The sequence below is a fragment of the Orbicella faveolata genome, unplaced genomic scaffold (assembly GCF_042242905.1).
Source record: "Orbicella faveolata isolate gen_17 unplaced genomic scaffold, um_ofav_v1 contig_13, whole genome shotgun sequence".
Taxonomy (NCBI): Eukaryota; Metazoa; Cnidaria; class Anthozoa; order Scleractinia; family Merulinidae; genus Orbicella; species Orbicella faveolata.
In genome coordinates, this window is record NW_028301540.1 from 26001947 (window position 1) to 26021651 (window position 19705).

The following is a 19705-nucleotide window of genomic DNA, read 5'->3' on the forward strand; positions in this document are numbered from 1 at the left end:
AACGCACCTGATTTAATAATTCGAGGAGAAGGAGTCAAAATCAGAGCCAAGTTTACGGTTGATCTTTCATGTAAGCATTTTTCTTTAACACTATATTTGAATATAAGTATATAATATTTTAAATTGACAGTTATTACATTGGTTTTAATTCTTTAACGCTTTAAGAACGATAAAATTTCAAATTGCAAGCAGTGCGATAATTTGTGGAATTGCAGTTATCACGATAAGGTCAACTTCTTTTGTAAAGTTTTTAAAAAAATTCCCTGGAAGGACGTAGTTCAGAGTCAACGTAAATTGTCAAACCTTAGGAAAGCTCTAAACCGCCAATGTTGAATTTCTTTTCAATGATTACTCGACGGACGACGGTTCATTGTGTTCCTTTATTTCCAATCTTTTGAGAATTTGAACTCTATATAGACAGTCAAAGCTCTCTATTTCTTGAGATTTAAAAGTGTTGTACACTGTGGCATGTTTTCAATGGAGATTATCCTAGTGATCGCCACGATCTGGCTGGAGATTAGCCCGGGAGGGCGTGGGGAAGAGGGAAGTTCCTCCCCGAGGTCCAACCCCTTACCCTTTTGAATTCCATTTTGGCAGAAAAGGTACACCCTTAACATGCTTTCATAAACGGCCAGTATTATGAAAAAGTCGCCAAAAAAGGAAACCTTCTTGTCATTTTCATGTAGTGCTTAGTAAATTAAGTGATATAGCCATAAAATGCGTCTGCTGAAAATGTCTTAATTGAAGGCCCTTAATTAACTAAATGACATATTTTCCTACCATTTCATAAACCTCAACTTGTGAAATCCCCACCCTGTTCTTTCGGGCGGAGCCTCCCCGTATAGGCTATAATAGGGAGAACCCCCCGGGGGAGAGGAGCTTTAATATGATCGATGCGATTGCTTAGATTCGGTAATGTAGTGATCGTAGTGTCACATCGAGACCAGAGCACAAAAGACTTTTTGTAGTGCAAACATCTTTTATTAGCGTTCTGCTTGACAACAGATTTCTCTAAAACAGAAAAATGGGTTTCATTTATCCTAAGCTTAAATTTGATCTGCTGCTTCAGCAGGTTTTGGTTGTCGCTCTGTTCCCTTTCAGCCCTTCTAACCGCAACAAGCAGGGGCTGCAGGTGGTCCGGGTGGTCCGGGAGGACCTGGGGGCCCAATAAGTCCTGGGGCGCCGTTAAGTCCGGGGCATCCCTTAAGACCGGGGCATCCGGCAGGTCCGAGTGGTCCCATAGGTCCTGGCGGTCCTGGTGGTCCAGGAAGGGCAGGTTTACCAGGAAGTCCAACTGGTCCGGGTGCTCCGACTGCCCCTGGGGGTCCCTTCCATCCGGGGCATCCAGTAGCTCCAGGTGGACCGGCGCAGCCAAGAGCTCCAGGAGGACCGGCTGGTCCAGGAGGTCCTGGTAGAGGTGCCGGAACAGGAGGAGGTGGTGGTGGTGGACAACACCGCTTGGAAGCTAAAAAGCACATTTAACAAATTGACGTCAGTTTTTTTTTATGCGTCTGTCCTCTTGTTGATGATAAATTGCGTCATAACATTGTCAAAGTGGCTGCGGAACCACGAGCCTGACATCAATTTGCGTTTTACCATAACAAGACCCCAAAATGGTGAAATGCCGGGAATAAATGAGGGGAAAGGACGCCGTAAACTTGCCGTAAACAGAGATAAGTAAATTTCATTCAAAATGAAGCGAACATTGTCAATAGCTTTTCTCACTTTTTGATTGGCTACTTAAAAAAGTCCATAGCATCTCATTGGTTAAAAAGTTGACAGTTTGACAGCTGCGAGTTGAACTAGAAAGCTTGCATAAATTACAATTTTATCCGCCTATACTTTTATTGATGATAAAAATGAGCCAATCAGTGAGCCAGAAATTAGACAGTTATTGTAAAAATTCATTTAGATGACGCGCGTTTCCACAAACTCAAGGTGAGTCTAGCTATCAGTATTTTCCAGTTGTGCTGGTATATATTTTTATACTTAAACAGCTTCAGTCACCAATTGAAGCATAACACCAGCTGATGCTTAATAGCATCACGTAAATGTCAAAAGAAACGTAACGGTCTATGCCGTGTGAATTTCACAAGGCGTGGTCATTATCTCACTATTGTGTTTCAGGCCCAACCTTTGTTGCATAAACGTTTAAGGGATCTAAACATCTGATTCGACTTTTCAACGTTTATATGTAAATTGTTTGTCTTAGAAAATGGGTTGGCTTGCAATGATTTTAAACGCGAACGGTTAACATTTGAATCACGATGTTTTATTATTTTCTGGAGCTCAATAGTAACGGTCAGTAATTGACGTTATCAGCCGAAATGTTACACGAAGGAAGAAAAGAAACCAACGTAATCACTCCGATTCTTATTACTTTTTACGCTAAGCGACTACGCCTTCTAGAAAATATTAGACCAATAACTAGTTATTTACAACTGAAAAATATCAGGTACCTGGCAACATTGGTCTTGAAATAAATAAAAAAATAAACAAGAACCAGCTTGTACTTTATTTTTTTCGCATGCCAGTGATTTGTTCTCACTTATTTCCAACCAGCAACTAGTTGAACAGACACCTAACGGCTTTTAGTATAAATCTACTAGCGTTCTAATACGCATGCCGTTCTCTTATTGGCTAAGCTACTCACTATCTATTCTGTAATAGATAGTGAGTAGCGTAACAGTGTGCCCTTGATAACGAAATGACGGCCGCTTCTTGGCGTTTTCGAAGTGTCTGTGAAGAGGATTTAGATAAAGTTTTGAACGATTAGTAGATTTATACTAAAACAATTAGATTATTCGCTCTCGATTTCTATGCGCTATAGAAATCTCGAGCTCATAACCTGATTGTTTAATAGACTGTACAATTTTTTCCCAAGTATAAAACACTATCCAGCAAACACAGCCGTCGAATCTTTATTAACTAAGGGACCACCCGTCCCATCAACACAACTGAAAGTGGTTGCTTCGGCGAGGTTCTACTATATTCGGTAAAGCCATATGAGTTAAAAGGAAACGAAAAGTGGCTGGTTGATGTGAGGGAGTAAATATTTCGAACTCAAAACGCAACATCTAACAAACACTTAGCACTAGCAAAATGGTCAGTTATTGCTAACAAAAACTACTATCTGAGCTTATCCTTTACATTTTGTTTTCGTTTACACTGTTGGAAGGATTCACAATAAACATGAAGTAATAAGACATCATAAGCCAGTGATGTATTGTAAACATGCTCTTTTCGTGGGGGTCCCATATTTCTTCAGGTCAAACAGAGGGTTATATAAAAAAAGTTACTTTAAAAAAGCCGTGGTTCATTTTTAGGCTGCCTGTATATACTCACTAAAAATAATGTGAATAAATATGTTATTGCGTTTTTCATTACTTTTAATATTGTTTGTCAACCACAAGATTAATATTTGACAGTCAGAGGCCTCAGGCGACTGAGTGCGATAGATGGAATTCTACGTAAGAGCTAAGTTGTCGGATGAAAATTCTGCGCAAAACAGACTTCTTTTTGCCCTGACCTTAACTCATTACCATTCTGTCGTCGTATCGTTCCTACATGTATGTCCCGGTATGCAAAATTAGCCGCGTGAACTAACACCAGGGCCACACTTTCCTTGGAGTAACTGCTCAGCTTGTAAATGACGAGTCATGGAACAATAACATTCTACTTGCGGTTGTTCTACTTGTAGGAATAAAACTGATCGTTCTTTTAAACCTTTGATATTTAGATAAGAACGAATACATGTGACCCTGTCAAGTTTAATTTTAAAAGTCTTTCAAAAGGACAATTCCTTCTGAGACTGTAGTCAATTATTTAGGAGAAAGGCTATTTCGAAATAAATCAATCTAGTAAAGAAACCGAACCGCACCATGAATAATTTCGCGTAGTTCAAGCGCAAGAAGCGTAAGTCTTTAAACAGTTTACACTTTATGCATTGCCGTTAAAAGTTACTTGTACTTTTGTTTTTGGCCTTTGTATGTTCCACTACTGAAATTGCTTGTTATACCACGCGACATTAAATTATTTTAAAGTTATATTCCAACAACTTGCATCAAACAAATTCTGGGTCTACTATCAATACTAATACTAATTACCGTACCTTCTAACGACCTCGCGGCCGCAAAGGCGATTAAGAGAGCAGTAACACACAGGATTAGCTGGAATTTCATCTTTCTGTCGAAAAAAAAGGGCTTTTATCAGGTGAATGTGTGCCTAGAGACGAAAAGAGATCAGAAATATGAACCAAGAATCGACGAAAAAGATGTAGTACATATACTTCAGAACATGTCAGAGACAGGACAGATTAATTATGTTAATCAATGTTTGAATAATATTTCCACAAAAAAGAAGAAATCAAAAAGCTTGTGCATAAATTTTTCTGCCTACTTCTAAGTAGTTGTGAACAGAGGGTAGATAAATACGAATGTCTTACCTCTAAGGCCCTTACAGAGCTGTAGACTGCCTTGATCGCTCAAAGCACGTAACGTTTATTGACCTTGCTATTGAATTATTAAATGGTTTCCAGGGTAAATATTAATTATTTTGGAATTACGTTTAGGCCACTTGCTAAATTTCTGGTCTTGCATTGGTGTGTTGAGTTTGTTATTAATTCCGCTAGTTTCGCGCTTTAGTTGTTTCTTACCTAAACATAGCTCTCCTAAAGTAATAAATTTCAATTTGTTTTAGGAGTCTTAATGCGCAGAACTAACACCCTGGCTAGAAAAAATGGAATAATTAAACAATCAGCATTATTTGCAGGAGTTGGGAAGAAAACGCCAAGGTACTGGCGGGTAAATGAGCGTTCTTTTTTTTTTTCTAGTTGTGGTTTATTTAGTTGTTTTCATATTTAGGGACGAAGGACAGGTAAGCAACGAATAAGAAACAGGGTAAATTTTACTTTGATCGACGGTAAAAAGGTGGTGAAATATCACACATGAAAAATGTCTCTTTTGCATTACGTGGTAACGCGCGTACCCGATCGATGGCCGAATCTCTGCGCTTAGAAAGTAAGATGATAATTAACCCTGGCACCTGTATCCACATGCTCACAATGATAAACAATCGTCGTTCAATCGAGGCTTGTTATCTATAGAGATGACTGGCTAGGGCGGGGAAGTTGATCTACGAGTGTCAAAAACGATACTGTAACAAGGGGATGAAAACACGCAAACGCCACACTAAGCGTTTTGGAGAAAGGCAGATTTGAATAAGCGTCTAGATCGCAACTATTTAAGATATTCATGTCACAGGCAATCTGATCTTACAATTGCACGAGACCTCCTATTACCGGTTCAGAGCGTAGATAAACAAAGCACGAAAATTTGTAGGTTAACTGAAAGAACTTCGCCCGGCGGATTTGTAGGGAGAGACTTGAGTTTTGATGCTTACAAATCACCTTAGTTTGTTATGAAGGAGGGAGTTTAATCGGTAAATGAATTTTCATTGTCATCTTAAGCTTGCGGTTTAAAATCACGAAAGAGACAAGAATGACGAACAAATTGCGAACTTCTCAAGCAATTTTAACTTTGTTGAGGATAGCACGACATTTTACTGTCTTTTGTATAAGTTAGAGAGACTGTGAACCATTCTAAATGGGTCCACCATTGTTTGACATTTTCTTTAGTTTATTTAGGTAAGTATCGCCTTGGCATTATTACAACGTCAGATAGATCACATCTGAAAGAAGAAGAAGAAGAAGAAGAAGAAGAAGAAGAAGAAGAAGAAGAAGAAGAAGAAGAAGAAGAAGAAGAAAAACAAAAACAAGATTCTGGGCATTTGAAAACATCCTCAGATTTTGGAATCCTTTGTAACACATCGCAATAGGCCATTTTATCGTTCTGTGCTTAGTTGCCTGGCCCATGGATGCAAGCGAGGCTGAAGGTGGCTTGGCTTTGATACAGACCTCTCTGCTTTTCTTATCTAAATGCCAATTAGTTAGCATAAGAACAACTTGATTTACACAACAAAACCAGTGAGGTCTGTATCAATACAAAGTCACCTCCAGCCTCGCTGCCATTCAGAGGTCAGGTGACAGAGCAGGCAACTGTAAAATGTTCCATTAGCGTAAAATTAAGCCAACCGGTCAGCTACCTACCAATTGGAATTCTTAATAGCTAATGTTCTACTTGCAATATTTGTTTATTGATATGCAGAGACCCCAATAAACGCAACTGACAGTTCTTATGACAGCAACTTAAGATTTTTATTTTGCTTTAACTCAATTACATTGATTAGTATGCTTTTACGGGATGCTCTGGGTAATTAGAACCTGCAAACGAGATAAAAGACATAACTTACATGTAATCGGCCATCTGAAGAAAAAGCATATTGGATAAAATTTCCGATTCGGCAAGCGTTCATTTTAAAAATACGACTCAAAATACTTAAATAAAACCCATCAGCATTTAAGCAGTATGTTTCCGATCGTGCAAACCTTATCAAAGAAACATTGCCTATCGTTGTTAGGTTTGTTGCTCAAAGATAAGTTCCCATTACAGTCACAAATTAGGCACATGCTTTTGGAACCGTTTTGGCGCCTATACGAATAATGTGTATTTTTAATTTTAATCTCTTCAAACAAGGACGGTGTACTCTGACTTCTCTGCTCCTGTGAATGGAAACAAATCGAAATTAAAAAATTAAAATCAGTGAACTTCAAGTTAAGCAAACGTGTCCTATCACACATCATATAACAAGGCACATTATTCTCGCATTGTGATTGGTTCTGACTTATGACCTACATGTATTAACTGCAGGACAGACTCATAGATGGCGCCATAAACATTTTCGTGCGTCAGCGACACACTCGTTTAACAGCCCGTGTGCCACACTTTGACGTCATCAATGATCTATTACTGAACAGACGTACGGTAATATTGGAATCTGTTTGTTGAAAATTGTTTCACGCAATGACTCCAATGAACAAATTTTAACCGTAACTATTAGGCCGTCGCCTTCAAAAATATTCGGGATATTAATTCAGAAATCTTCGCAAGATCTTTGCTTCACTTCACTTAGGTCAACTTTGGAACCTTTTGCGAAAATGACCTCTTTTTTCAAGCCAATCCGATTTGACTTACTTCATCCTATTTCACATTTGCTAATGTCTTTGTCTTCAGTTTATCTTCTTATTTTGACACACGCACCTCAAAAACAATATCGTTGGCGCTTATGACTTTCAGCGCAAACCTTGTGCCTTGATTGTCTGTAAATTGAATGGACTTCCTTCCTGAGCTAAGGTTGGTCTCCATCGTAAATCCTGAAAGATAATAGATTATCAACAGATAAATTATCAAGATAGGTAATGGCACATTAACAGCATTAAAATAAATAAAACTAAATGATTACGGTCAAACAAAATTACGGTCTGTTACAGCCTCCATAGAGACCGCTTTTTTTTCACGAACAGTTCTATTGGTGCCGGCAAAATGTCGATGCCTTCTCTTTTAAGACCCTCTATTTTAATTCGGACCCTCTCTATTAAGGATAAAGGACGCTAAATTTTGGCCCCGGAGAAAAAATTCATGTAAACTGAACCTCTTTTTTACGAACAATATAGTGATAATTTCATGTTCATTCCAAGTTACTTTTGGCGGCTTCAGATATATAAAACTTAATCAGTTATTGCAAACATGTATAATAATCATCGGGAGTCTTAATTCCTACCCCCTACTTAATTGATTCCTCTGCTGAAAAATGATTACTCAACAAATTTAATTTCCTCACTTGTAGCAATTTTGTAGAACAAAGAGAACAACGACCGCATAATGTTAAACTGACATAGTGACACGGAATTGTGAAATTGTCAAAAAAAAAAAAAAAAAAAAAACTTCTAAAGCGACTTTTAGCTACACTTTTCTTTTGAATGTGCTTAAAACTGTGTTACGCATTAGTTAGGAATTTGCAGTTCCATTCTTATTCAAGACTGAATTCGTGTTTAGGAAATGAAATAACCTCTCCCACGTCACACGTTTTGAACAACGCCCTAAGCATAATCACGTAGCCTTGTGTTATAAAGGTGACTTGTTACTGCGATCATAAGAACAGCTACAGGCTACCATTGATTTGGCAATTGCAACCTTTAATTGGGCTTATAATAACTGCTATCGTTACCAAAGTAAGGTTTCACCTTTTTCTTTCATTATCCAGAGCCATCTAACAGTTTTGAATTGAACATAGACAAGACTACTCCGAGGATGGTTAATATTGTTGAAACCAAGTTTTGGTTTATTACGTTAAGTAAAGTTTACAATATTAATTTTCGGCTCTATTTCAGTCTGTTTCCAAGCCATCGTCATGTACAGTGTAATTAAATCATAACAAGAGCACAGCTTCTTTGTAAAATAATTGCTTGTTTATACGCCTGATTAGACTTGTGATAAAATTGTTCAAAGGTCATACAAGCTGTACACTTGTTTTGATTTATTTTCAAGACTATCACTCAAAGAGAGCCAAATATTGTAATCCTTCCTCGCTGTAATAAACCAACGATAACGGTTTTCAGACTCGTCTTGTTTAAGTTCTTTAACTTCATTATTGGCTATGATTGCCGATTATCACATATGTTACATGCCTATGCAGCTAAATGCTATATCTAAACTTTACTTTATTATCATATTCCATTTCGAACGTACTGTACTCGACTCTACTGTACTGTACTGTACTCTACTCCACTCTAGTGTACTCTACTGTACTTTACTGTAGTCTACTGTACTCAACTGTACTCTACTGTACTCTACTGTACTCCACTCTACCCTACTGTACTGTACTGTACTGTACTGTACTCTATTCTAGTCTACTCTATTCTTGTCTACTCTATTCTAGTCTACTCTACTCTAATCTAGTCTAGTCTAGTCTAGTCTACTGTACTGTATTGTACTATACTGTATTCTAGTCTAGTCTAGTCTACTCTACTCTACTCTACGCTACGCTACTCTACTCTACTCTATGCCACTCTACTCTAGTCTAGGCTAGTCTAGTCTAGTCTACTCTACCCTACCCTACCCTACCCTACCCTACGCTACCCTACCCTACCCTACCCTAACCCACCCTATTCTACTCTACTCTACTCTACCCTACCCTACCCTACCCTACCCTGCGCTACCCGACCCTACCCTTCCCTACCCTACTCCACCCTATTCTACTCTACTCTACCCTACCCTACCCTACCCTACCCTACCCTACCCTACCCTACCCTACCCTACCCTACGCTACCCGACCCTACCTTACCCTACCCTACCCTACCCTATTCTACTCTACTCTACTCTACTTAATTTACCCTAAATAGACGGGACTGATTTTGGCTAAGGGAAAAGAAATCGATTCGAATAAACCCATTGTAAATGACTGAAAAGGCTAAAGCAAATCGAAGAGAAATGGGTTTGGAATAACTGGAATTCGAAATACCGAGTTCGAATTAGCGGGTATGTAGTGTACCCGCCAAGAACAAGACTCAGATTTTGCAAGTGTTCTTATGACAATCAGATGAATGCTTTGCGGCACAAGAGTAATGCATAAAGTTCAAGAAAGAGAGGAAATAACGTACGGTTAGCGGTTAACAGCAAGAAAAAATAACGGATGCGCTCTGAACAAAGGCATTATTCGCACGTCACGGTTTTCGACACACGGGATTATGATAACATCAGACGCCTACACATGTATAAATACCCTAACTTCCATTCTAATTGCTATCATGAATTATTTTCAGTTTATTCTCTACGGGTGTTGTCTCTGCTAAAACCACCCACTAAGTTTCCAATCAAAAACAATTTGGCCTGAAATTCTGGCAAGTGAATGACTTTACCAAGATAATAGTGAAAAGGATTTGATTTAAAAAAAATGATTTTCCAGTCGTATTAGAAGCCATTAAATATTTCGCCTGTCAGGGCCCGCCGCTACGTCTCCAAAAGCATAAAATTGACATTTTCCGTGTCACTGTAGCGCTGAAAAGTGCGATCATTTATCGACAAAAATATGCAAAACTCCCTCTACGATTTTAGCATTTCAAAAGTTATGGCCTTGTGCCGAAATCGACCTATTCGAGCAGATTTTTTTGCTACTCAGAGCTGGGTTTCTTTGACTGAGTCAGACAATAAACTGTCCATTTGAATGCTTAAAATTTGTAGAAATCACCTCATTTAGATCTCTTGAATACTGAGGTTTATTTCCAAGAAAAAGATCTGACACTCTTTTTGCACTCTTTGGAAGCAAGGCGCTATCTAAACTTAAGCAAGCGGAACTCATACAGTTATCGAATGTTTCACTTACTAGTGTTTTGGTGATTTGTACTCCCGCCATTGCATTTTGCTTTGCAACGCCGTTGTCCTGAAGAGGATACACACTGATTAGTGGAAATCTTAAGGAGGTTGCCTCCACCGCTTGTGCAATCATGTCGACGCCAAAATGAGCTGAGCGAGATACTATTTGTACTGGATACTTTGACTTGCACACAAGCCAGGAAACAAACACCTACGGTCTGTGGATGAAATAAGCGCAAAGGAATGTCATCAGTACCTTAATAATAGTACAAAAAGAAAAAAAAATAGGGCAAAAGGCACAACTTGATAAAGAAATTCCTTCTGAAAATTATTTTTAACAAATTTCAACAAATGCTGTAAGCATTTTGTAGTTTACAATCCATAACTGAAGGGCAAGACATGGAGATATACTAAAATAAAAGTGATGCTACTAGATACGCAATTGTTGGATAAGACAATAATAATAAAATACTAATAAGGCCTCGCAAAAGTGCTTACATTGAGTTGCACTGTGAAACACAGTATGGTCTTTTGACTTGAACACCTACATCTACAAATGTGATTACTGTACGCACTGTGGTGGAAGGTATATTTGCTAATTGTTTTTTTTTTTGTACGTAGCTCTCTAAAATTTGAAAATAAAAATACCATCGTCGCCTTCCCGCATGCGATGAAACACTTGCGGTCGTACCTTTTCGCGCGAACCTAAATGCAGGAGTTCTCGTTTTCTACTTTTACTAAGCACTACGTTGGATACGCTCATCGCCATCTAACTTTTGGCATAAACGTTTTGAAACAATGTCAAAGTTGCCTTTTCTATGATATGAAATATACATTTCTTGTTTTTCAGATGGAGTTAAAAGAAGGCCTGAGAGCGACACAGAATTGCGAAGAGCTGCTAATGAGCCAAAAAACCACGGAGTTAGCTGATGAGAAGACTCCTTTAGGTTACTAACGATCGTCCAATTATGAAGAAAAAAAACTTTTATTAAGTTTCCGAATTAAAATGCAAAACAAGAGAATCACATTTTACCTACCAAAAATACACATTTGAGATCCATGTGGTGCTCACTTTATCTTCACGTTTTTCGAGCAGATCAGCTACACATACAGTTTGGGACTAGCTACAACTGCAGCATCAGTTACACGCTGCATGTATATATACCTGGTATAGCGTTTTCTTTTACATTCTTGACATTTCCTACGCTGAAGTGAAAAATAACGAGGTGGAAAACTAATTGCCTACAGCTTGATGACCCTAGATGAAGGAGCTTTTCAGCAGGGTTTTCTTAAGTGGTCCCACGCATCAGTCTTTGATGTACCGTTAAGGGTTGTTGCGCAAGGTGCTACAAAAGATATTGCGATTTTGCCGCGCCTTTGTAGGGTCGGGTTGTACGGAAACTTGCCGAAGGGACCAGCCACTCCCTAGAATATCTCTCTTCAACATTCGATTGTTGTGAGAAAAAATGGCGGGCCATGAACGAATTAACTTCACTGAAGGGTCAAAAGTATTTTGCTGGTGCGCCTCATATTGTGTTAAACAGTGTTTATTCTATTGATACGAAGTACATCGACGTTTAAACTTATGTCGTAGAGAACAGAGAAGATGCAAACGTGTGTTAGCTTGCGTGGCTGTCGGATTTGTCCAAACTTTTTGCCATAAAATGTAACGGAAGTTCTTGAATTCTACAAACATAGGAGTTTTAAAATCAAACAACCATCCGGAAAGGAAATTTCTACCAGATTTAAAAGAGGCCGAAAATTCGGAGAATTTTCTCAGTGTTTATGGGTCAGTTCAGTGTTTAACTTGCCTCCTTATCAGTTCAAGTGGCATTTGAACTTAAACTGGAGAAATGAGTGGCAGAATGTTTAATTTTAGCACCGCTACGGAAACCTTTTGAAAACGAGCGCATCCCTTGGGAAGCTCCAAGGGTGCAAAACATCTTAACTTGGAGGTTCGTAAATCAATTGAATTTCCGCCGGCAATATAGTACGGTAAAACAGTTAGCTTCGGTAGTCATTTAATACCTAAATAAAGACCAACTTTGTGTGTGAAAAATAAAACCAGTTGTTGTTTTAGCGGTCGGTGTCTTTAAAGATATGAAAACAAAAGTGCTCTCTCCAGAGGAGGAACTACAATCCCGGACAAAAGTAGTTGGGACAATTGGGATGAACAAAAGTAGTTGGCCAATTGGGAAGAACAGCGAAGGTTAGGTTGCAAAACGCTGACTTTCAAATGATTAACCGTTGTGGTTATTCGTGCGCGTTAATTTTAAAATACATCGAACCCTGTAGTTGTCGTATCGCGTGTAATCGTAATATATCTGACTACTGTACACGGATAAGCTTCAGTTAATTCATTTAACACTATTCCATGAAACAACACAAAGTTCTGCTACTTTGCGAATTGAAAATCCTGGAAAATGCTTTAACTAATAGACACGAGCTCTAACCTTCCTTTAAATGCCATTTTATTTGAAGCAGATCGCAAATTTCGTTTTATTTTATACAGGCGGTTACAAGAGATATTCCACGAATATCTACACCGAGCCTTATTCTAGATTAAGGTAGGAAAGCTCTGGCCAATTTCCAGAAACAAAGTGAGCGCCATTGGCCTGAAATCAAATTCTAAAATATCATGACACCATTACGTTTCAGTTGGCGTTACCTTCATTGGAAAGTTTCCTCGAATATCTCTTTCGGACAATCCCGGAGAAAAGTAGTTGGGACAGTTGAGCTGGATCACGCATCCCCCATCCTCCCTATTCAATGTTGGAAAATGTCGCGTTTTTTTAAACAAAAAGGGGAAAAAAGTCACCTGGTTATCAACATTGAAAGTGGAGGGAGGAGAGAACTTGCTTCGTGTCCCAAAGTTTTTGTCTGGGATCGTAGGTCTCTTTCATCACACCATTTATGCGCCATAAGAATCAGGTTGATAACGAATAATAGTCTCCCCTTCAACCAGTTGGACGTCTCGATCCCACGAGAAAGGAAAAAAAAAAGGAACCATCGATCTACTTTACTTGACCGCTGCCATACCCGAGTTACACAGCCTCATTGCAATAAACTGGTTAATATTAGCTAAGATTCGATCTAGCCAGAAGATCTTTTTGCTTCTTTCTTGTACCGTTGAAAACGAAGCTATGGTTTGAGGTCGTCCGGCGACGATTCACAATCAATTTGTGTCCATCAAATTTCCGTCAACGAGGCTTTTGAGGGAAACGTGTTCCATGCTCATATCTTTAGAAACAGTACATAAAAATGCTGACCCACTCTATGCCCTATTCAAATACTGTCTATGTAAGCACATGGGCATTCTGTTTGCGCATGCGCGAGATGAGTGGAATAATTTGAGTTGGGCGCCATTTGTTATTTTTGAACGCGCTGCGCCGGTTTTTAAATGGGCGATCTACGCTGTGAGAAAGATCTTGCCAAGAGAGATGAAAGATTATAACAAGTTTACATACATTTATAACTCCGTGGATATTCACGGTATTTGTTGGGACTTCGGATGAGGATATATTAATGATCAAAGTGCGAACAGATCGAGAAATAGGTCCAAAGAATTGGAGTTTGCCATTTGATATAACAAAGTTCAAGATGTTCACACGAGAAGACAAACTTTGAAGGTTAGTCTCAAGATGTTGAAACTGTACTGTTATGAATTGAAAAAATCGTCAGATACACGATCCTATATGAGAAGGAAATTTTGAATTTGAGCTGATTTTGCTTCAACTTCGAACTAAATTTTCGCCTATTTCCGCCGGCCACCAGGCTTTAAATTACTTCAAACAATATTGTCTTTTCTTCTTCTTCGCAGCCGCTTGGAACTCCAGGCTTTAAAAAATGCGCTGTTTCTAGGACCAAAATGCTCTTACAATAGCTTCTGGGAAATTTTTATCCGGGATGTTTTGGTAGTCTCTCGTCTTCTTTTCTCCAAATCTGTTGTGCAGGGTATGTTGTTGTACGCGTTTTACACTGTCATAGTCTCGTTTTAATACACGGTGACTTTTGCTACTTTTCTTTCTGTTTCATTAGGTAGTTTTATAATCTCCTTTTTCGTCTCCAAGAGCTTACTCGATTAGAAACTTTGGTTAAACTTCTTTATTTCACCGGCGCCCAAGGTCCAAAGCACTTTCATTGCATTGCTTGTTTATTTGTCTTTTGCTCTATCCAGTTTATTTCTCCCAGAAGAATACGTGCTCTTTTTTTAAGAAGGAAAACTGCTACCGTTTCTGTAGAGGTTTTCACATTTCATGTACATTTAGCTTTCTAACCGAACCCGGGAACCGAATGACGTGAGCTTTACTATCGTGATTATTTTGCCCTGCGAGCTTGATTTTGTGCCACAATATACCAAAATATACAGACTAACTTCTGATAGACTATTTTTTTGCTGTTTATTTCCATGCTCTGAAGATCCAGAAAAAGACAGTTGTTCAAACAAAATTAAAACAACATGTAATAACTGTTTTTCTATTGCTGCAAAGGCGTTGATAAAATTGGGAGTTTCACCGGAAGCACAGTAGACTGATGAAGGGGGTTATGTCTTGTTCACAATTCTTCACAATGCTAGGGGATTTGTCATGCACTAGCTCATGCAACAACTCCATATTCTCTACAGTATATACTATGGTTATGCAATATTTATGTTGGAAGGTAAGTGCTATTGGGATAACTAAAGATCATCCTTTGACATACATTTGTGCAATTAGTCTTAAAGTGTAGGCCAGCAAATGAAATATGCCATTGCTCGATTGCAACATGACAGAAATATACACCAGGTGGTGTAATCAGGTCATTCTAATTAGGGATGGAAATAAATAGTTATTCAACATTTCACAGATAAAACAAGATACGAGATGAAAATGTTGTAAATGAGATTAACAATTGCATTTCAAATTTTCAATGAAAGGGTAATAAAGGCAATTTACCTACATACAGTCTTCATTGTTAACCGTAGCACAAATACTGTTGAATATCACTCGGTAGCAAGCCTTTTCTAGTAATTCAAGCCACTGATAGAACTGGAAAAGTTTCATTATTTTAGCATTTACAGTGTATGTGAAGATGAAGACAAGAGGATGGGGAGGGGGTTGCTATAGTCAAAAGAAAGGTGCCATTTCTGCCTTCTAATGGCATCTTGTATACGTTATCTATTTCAGACCTGCAACTGCCATATTTGAGCCTTCAAGTGAGCCCCCTCGTCTTGCATAACCATCCTTCAAGATGTTAATGTAACGAAGTTTCTCTAATTATTTCCAGAAGAACTGGTTGCAATAATTCTACATTGGAGGCTATGTGTGTGGCTTTCAAAGAGACAATTCCTTGTTTGGTTGAAACATAATACCCTGCCTGGTGGAACAATCAATACTACAGCAAATGTTGTTTGTTTATTGGCCTGTAATAAGAGCCTACCCATTAGACCCCATGCCAATTATCTTAACAGAATAGTTTGAATACTGAAGTTGGAAAATGTGTACCTGCATATTTTTTTAATCTACCGCTGAAATTATCAACAATAAATTGAAATAAATATATGTTTTGTTGATATGTTTAGCCAGTAGGAGGAACTGGCCAGGAATTTCCTTGTTCTTTGGAATAGAAATCTGCACTGATAGGGCCAAACAAATCAGAGAATCCTTAGGAGAAGGAAGCTCAGTCCAAAGACAAAAAGCCCAACTTGTGAACTGTAAATGAGGCTGTGTCATTTCACCGGGCTGTTTCTCCACAGTACCCAAAACACATGGTGCATCTGCCGAGGTATTACCAGCCGCTGTTCGGACTCGAGAAAGCGGCGGAAATCGAGCCTAAGGTATGGGCTGGTTTCATTAGAATGGAACATTTAAATGTTCAGATAGCTCTGTCGAAATCGCTTTGTCATACTTTCTTATATCCTCTGTTGAACACCCTTTTAAAAGTGTGTTTGGAAGCGTTTGACCACTGCCAAATTGACTGTAGCCTCCATATCTAATGTTACTTTCACAAGTGAAACTAAGTAATTAGAGTTAACTTGTCTCCGATAAAATCTTTAATTTTTCATCCATCTCTGAAAGCTCCTCCTCACTCTAGTTCTACTGCTTTATGACTTTACGATCGGCACAATTGCTTGAGGTTTATTGCGCTCGTAGGTGAAGCTATAGAAAACATTGAAAGCACAGGAAAAACTGCAAATATTCAATAGTTACTTGAGACAGCTCTAACACGATGGAATAACTTTTCAGTACGTCTGTGCTGAACAGCTCTTCTGCAACGCATCCTACAAATATTCCTCGATCCGCGTTCTAACAATTCCAAACCAGGACTCGAAGCGTTTGTATAGGCCTTGGCTTTCTAGTCTGATGCCGTTATAGTTAGTTTTTCCATATGTTGAATTACTTGGAAACAACAAAAATCTGGGATTTTCTTTCATTCTCTAGGCAGTTGAACCAAATTTAGCATTTTAAAACCAGCATTAGTTTTTTTCATTTACTCGTTTCTACCACCAGAATTTCAATTGAGCTGTCCTTTCTATTATTGTATTTGTTATATATTCATTTTGGATTGAACTTTTTACCTTTACATAGCTACTCTTTCATAATCTTCTCGTTCGATATTTGTGTCAGGACAGGACTTTCGAGTCCCCTGAGCACTTATTCTTTCATTGCAATGTAACAAAATCTTTCTGGCAATTGCTTTGTTCCTGGATTTCCGAAAAAAGGGTAATCTCAGCATCCTTAATGCTAGAAAATGTTATCTTTGGAGTATTCAATGTCGCAGAGGACTTTCATATTCTAAACCATATTATTTTATTAGCTAAATATTATATTTATAACTGTAAATTAAATATCATACATCCTTCTTTAAAGGTCTTCATAGTCAAGGTTAAAGCAACTTGCCAGATTGAACAAAAAATTGCAGCTAACAGCAATAAATTAGTATTACAATATAAAAAATGGAACAAATTTCTACCTTCGGCTAATTTAGTTTATGTTTTGTGATGGTGTATGTAGAGATGTATTTACATTGTAATAGGCTTTTGTACCTCCCCTTTTTTGTTCTTCTTTTCTTTCTTTCTTTCTTTCTTTCTTTTTTTTCTCTTTTTCTTTTTCTTTTTACTTTTTTTTTTGTGTGTATCCCTTTATAATGTAAAATTGTAAAACTAGCATTATAGTATCTCTTCGCTTGTCCATTGCACACCTCACAAATAAAAACAATAAAATACAAAAAAAAAAAAAAAAAGGACTGAAGTTTGTACGTTGTACTTTTAATTTGTATATTCCGCATACGTGGAGTGTTCAAGGGACAGTTTTACGTTTTCCCTGCTAGTGCCGTCAATTACTTAGCGAAAATCGCGGTAGTATAAACAGAATTTTCAATTAGGTTTAGCTAAGTTTGAAAAGAAGCTTCTTTTGTTTCTATGCGTGGTCCTGATGAGTACTTGTACTTTGTACAAAAGGCAGTTCTGGTATTTAGGCTCTGTCCACACTACACTGGAGAAATTTGAAAACGCAGCTTTATTAGTCTACGGTTAGGCCTATCGTCCACACTAATCCGTCATGTAAACGGAGCTTTTCGAAAACGCTCTTCAAACCGGAGGAATTTGAAAACGCCAGCTTTGCGTTTTAGTGTGGACGGAAGACATTTTGAAAACGGAGCTTTTCGAAAACGATGACATCAAGAAAATAATGTAATTTCCCTGTCCGAGTTTTCCACGACCACAAATCCAAAATGATTGCTGTTGAATTTTCTAATTCCTCCGGCGTAGTGAGGACGCGACCTCAGACACCAACCGCATGGATCCACAAATTGTCCTGATGTTGTCGGAATGATTACTCTGAAACTCACGAAGCTTATTTTTCCACTCCAGGAGTGGCCGGAATATGCCCACAATTGATAAACAAAAATATGTTTCCATCTAGCGAAAAGCCTCCGGGAACTTTTGTTTGTTTTTCTGCTCTCACAGTCGAAATCGGAAGTTCTACGGTTCCGGAAAATTGTCAGAAATTTTCAAGACAGATAACATCAAAGAATTATACACCGAATGCAAATATGGCGGACCGCTCGGTTGGCGATCGGGACGAGTCGCATGCAAGCGAGGCTAGTCAGGTTTTGATGTTTTGTTTTGACAGGAAAGTCTTGCTTTGTCGTCGATCTGGTCTGTTTTTGTTTCGCCCTCCGTATAAGTTGTTATGTTCCTGAATGCCACCAGAAGGAATTGAAATCTTCCACAGTAGAGAAAGTTTTTTTTTTTTTTCGTTTTCGCGATCGCCTCTCAGACGAAGGAAAGTAGTTCACGATCGCCCAAGGAACTGTTAAAGTTTGTTCGTTCAGGCTGGAAGATCTTAGAAAATGTGTAAGCGACCGCATTTAGCTCCAAGTCGTTTTCATTTGGCTCAAAGCATTCACTGTATACAACGATGGGGGCAGTTGAAGTTCATTCGCTTGGTTATTACACCGTAGTATTTGTTTCGTCCGATTCCGTGCGAGTGGACGCGAAGTCAATTTCTTCCTTTGAGACAGAGGATGGGATGTTTTTTCAAGAGGAGCTTTTCTTTACTTTGGGGAAGGTACTGGCCATGTAAATCGTGTTGGAACACCACCAGACACAACATAAGCTCGTCATTTATACGATTTTGCTAAGATCTTCTAATGTGAAATGTAGCGAACAAACTTTAGTTCCTGCGGCGATCGTGAACTCCTTTCCTTCGTCTCAACGAATTGCATTGATCCACTATTTTCCCTAAACTTAAGAGGCGAACGGTGAAAATTTATATCCCTGCTCGTGGCGTTCAGAGACACAGCAGCTCGTAGCCACAGCTAAATAAAACAGACCAGATCGACGACGAAGCAAGACTTTTCTGGGGAAGCATTGTCAAAACAAAACATCAAAGCCTGACTAGCCTCGCTTTCATGCGACTCGTCCCGGGCGCCGACCGAGTGGTCCGGCATATTTGTATTCGGTGTATACAGTATAAAAAAGTAGGCTCAATCGATATTCTGGAACAATCAAATTTACTGCGTAAATATAAATAAATTTGAACGTGATGCAAAATATTTCTCTTTGCAGTTTTTATTCTCTGACAAAAAAATTACAATAAAAAAAATTTAAGACGTTCGACCCAAGGGTGAGTTATTGAATTCGTCATCGAAAATTACTTAAAAATATCAGTTTTCAAATAAAGAGCTGATAATCGAGTGGATTGATTAACAAGTGTTTTGTATCGAACTGAGAGAAAATCTGGTTGATTGAGCTGATCATGGAAGCCCTGACTTTTTTGGTTACTTCTGGCTAACGGTCTTCGATGGAAATTATCAGACATCTTGATTCCAACGCGAAACTAAAGTTTCTTTTCCTTTGTCTCGGTAACATTTTCAGAAGTCAATATCTTGTGAAAACCAGATTTGCAAGAGAACTCATGTAGCTCTTCATTCAAAGGTTAGAGTTATAAACGTTT

At 38.5% G+C, this 19705-nt stretch overlaps 1 protein-coding gene across 2 annotated transcripts; it reads right to left on the reverse strand.

Moving 5' to 3' along the window:
- Positions 1–959: 959 nt before the first annotated feature.
- Positions 960–4510, reverse strand: LOC110058643 (uncharacterized). Of its 2 annotated transcripts, none has more exons than XM_089285208.1 (3): positions 4445–4510; positions 4112–4185; positions 960–1465 (listed from the first exon to the last, which is right to left on the reverse strand). In XM_089285208.1, exons 2-3 carry the CDS (start codon positions 4179–4181, stop codon positions 1107–1109), a joined length of 429 nt encoding a protein of 142 aa, XP_089141334.1. In that variant the 5' UTR covers positions 4182–4185; positions 4445–4510; the 3' UTR covers positions 960–1106. The 2 variants fall into 2 exon arrangements, with proteins under 2 accessions (XP_089141334.1, XP_020620955.2); XM_020765296.2 differs by having other exon boundaries at positions 4112–4224; positions 4445–4503.
- Between the last annotated feature and the right edge of the window lie 15195 nt (positions 4511–19705).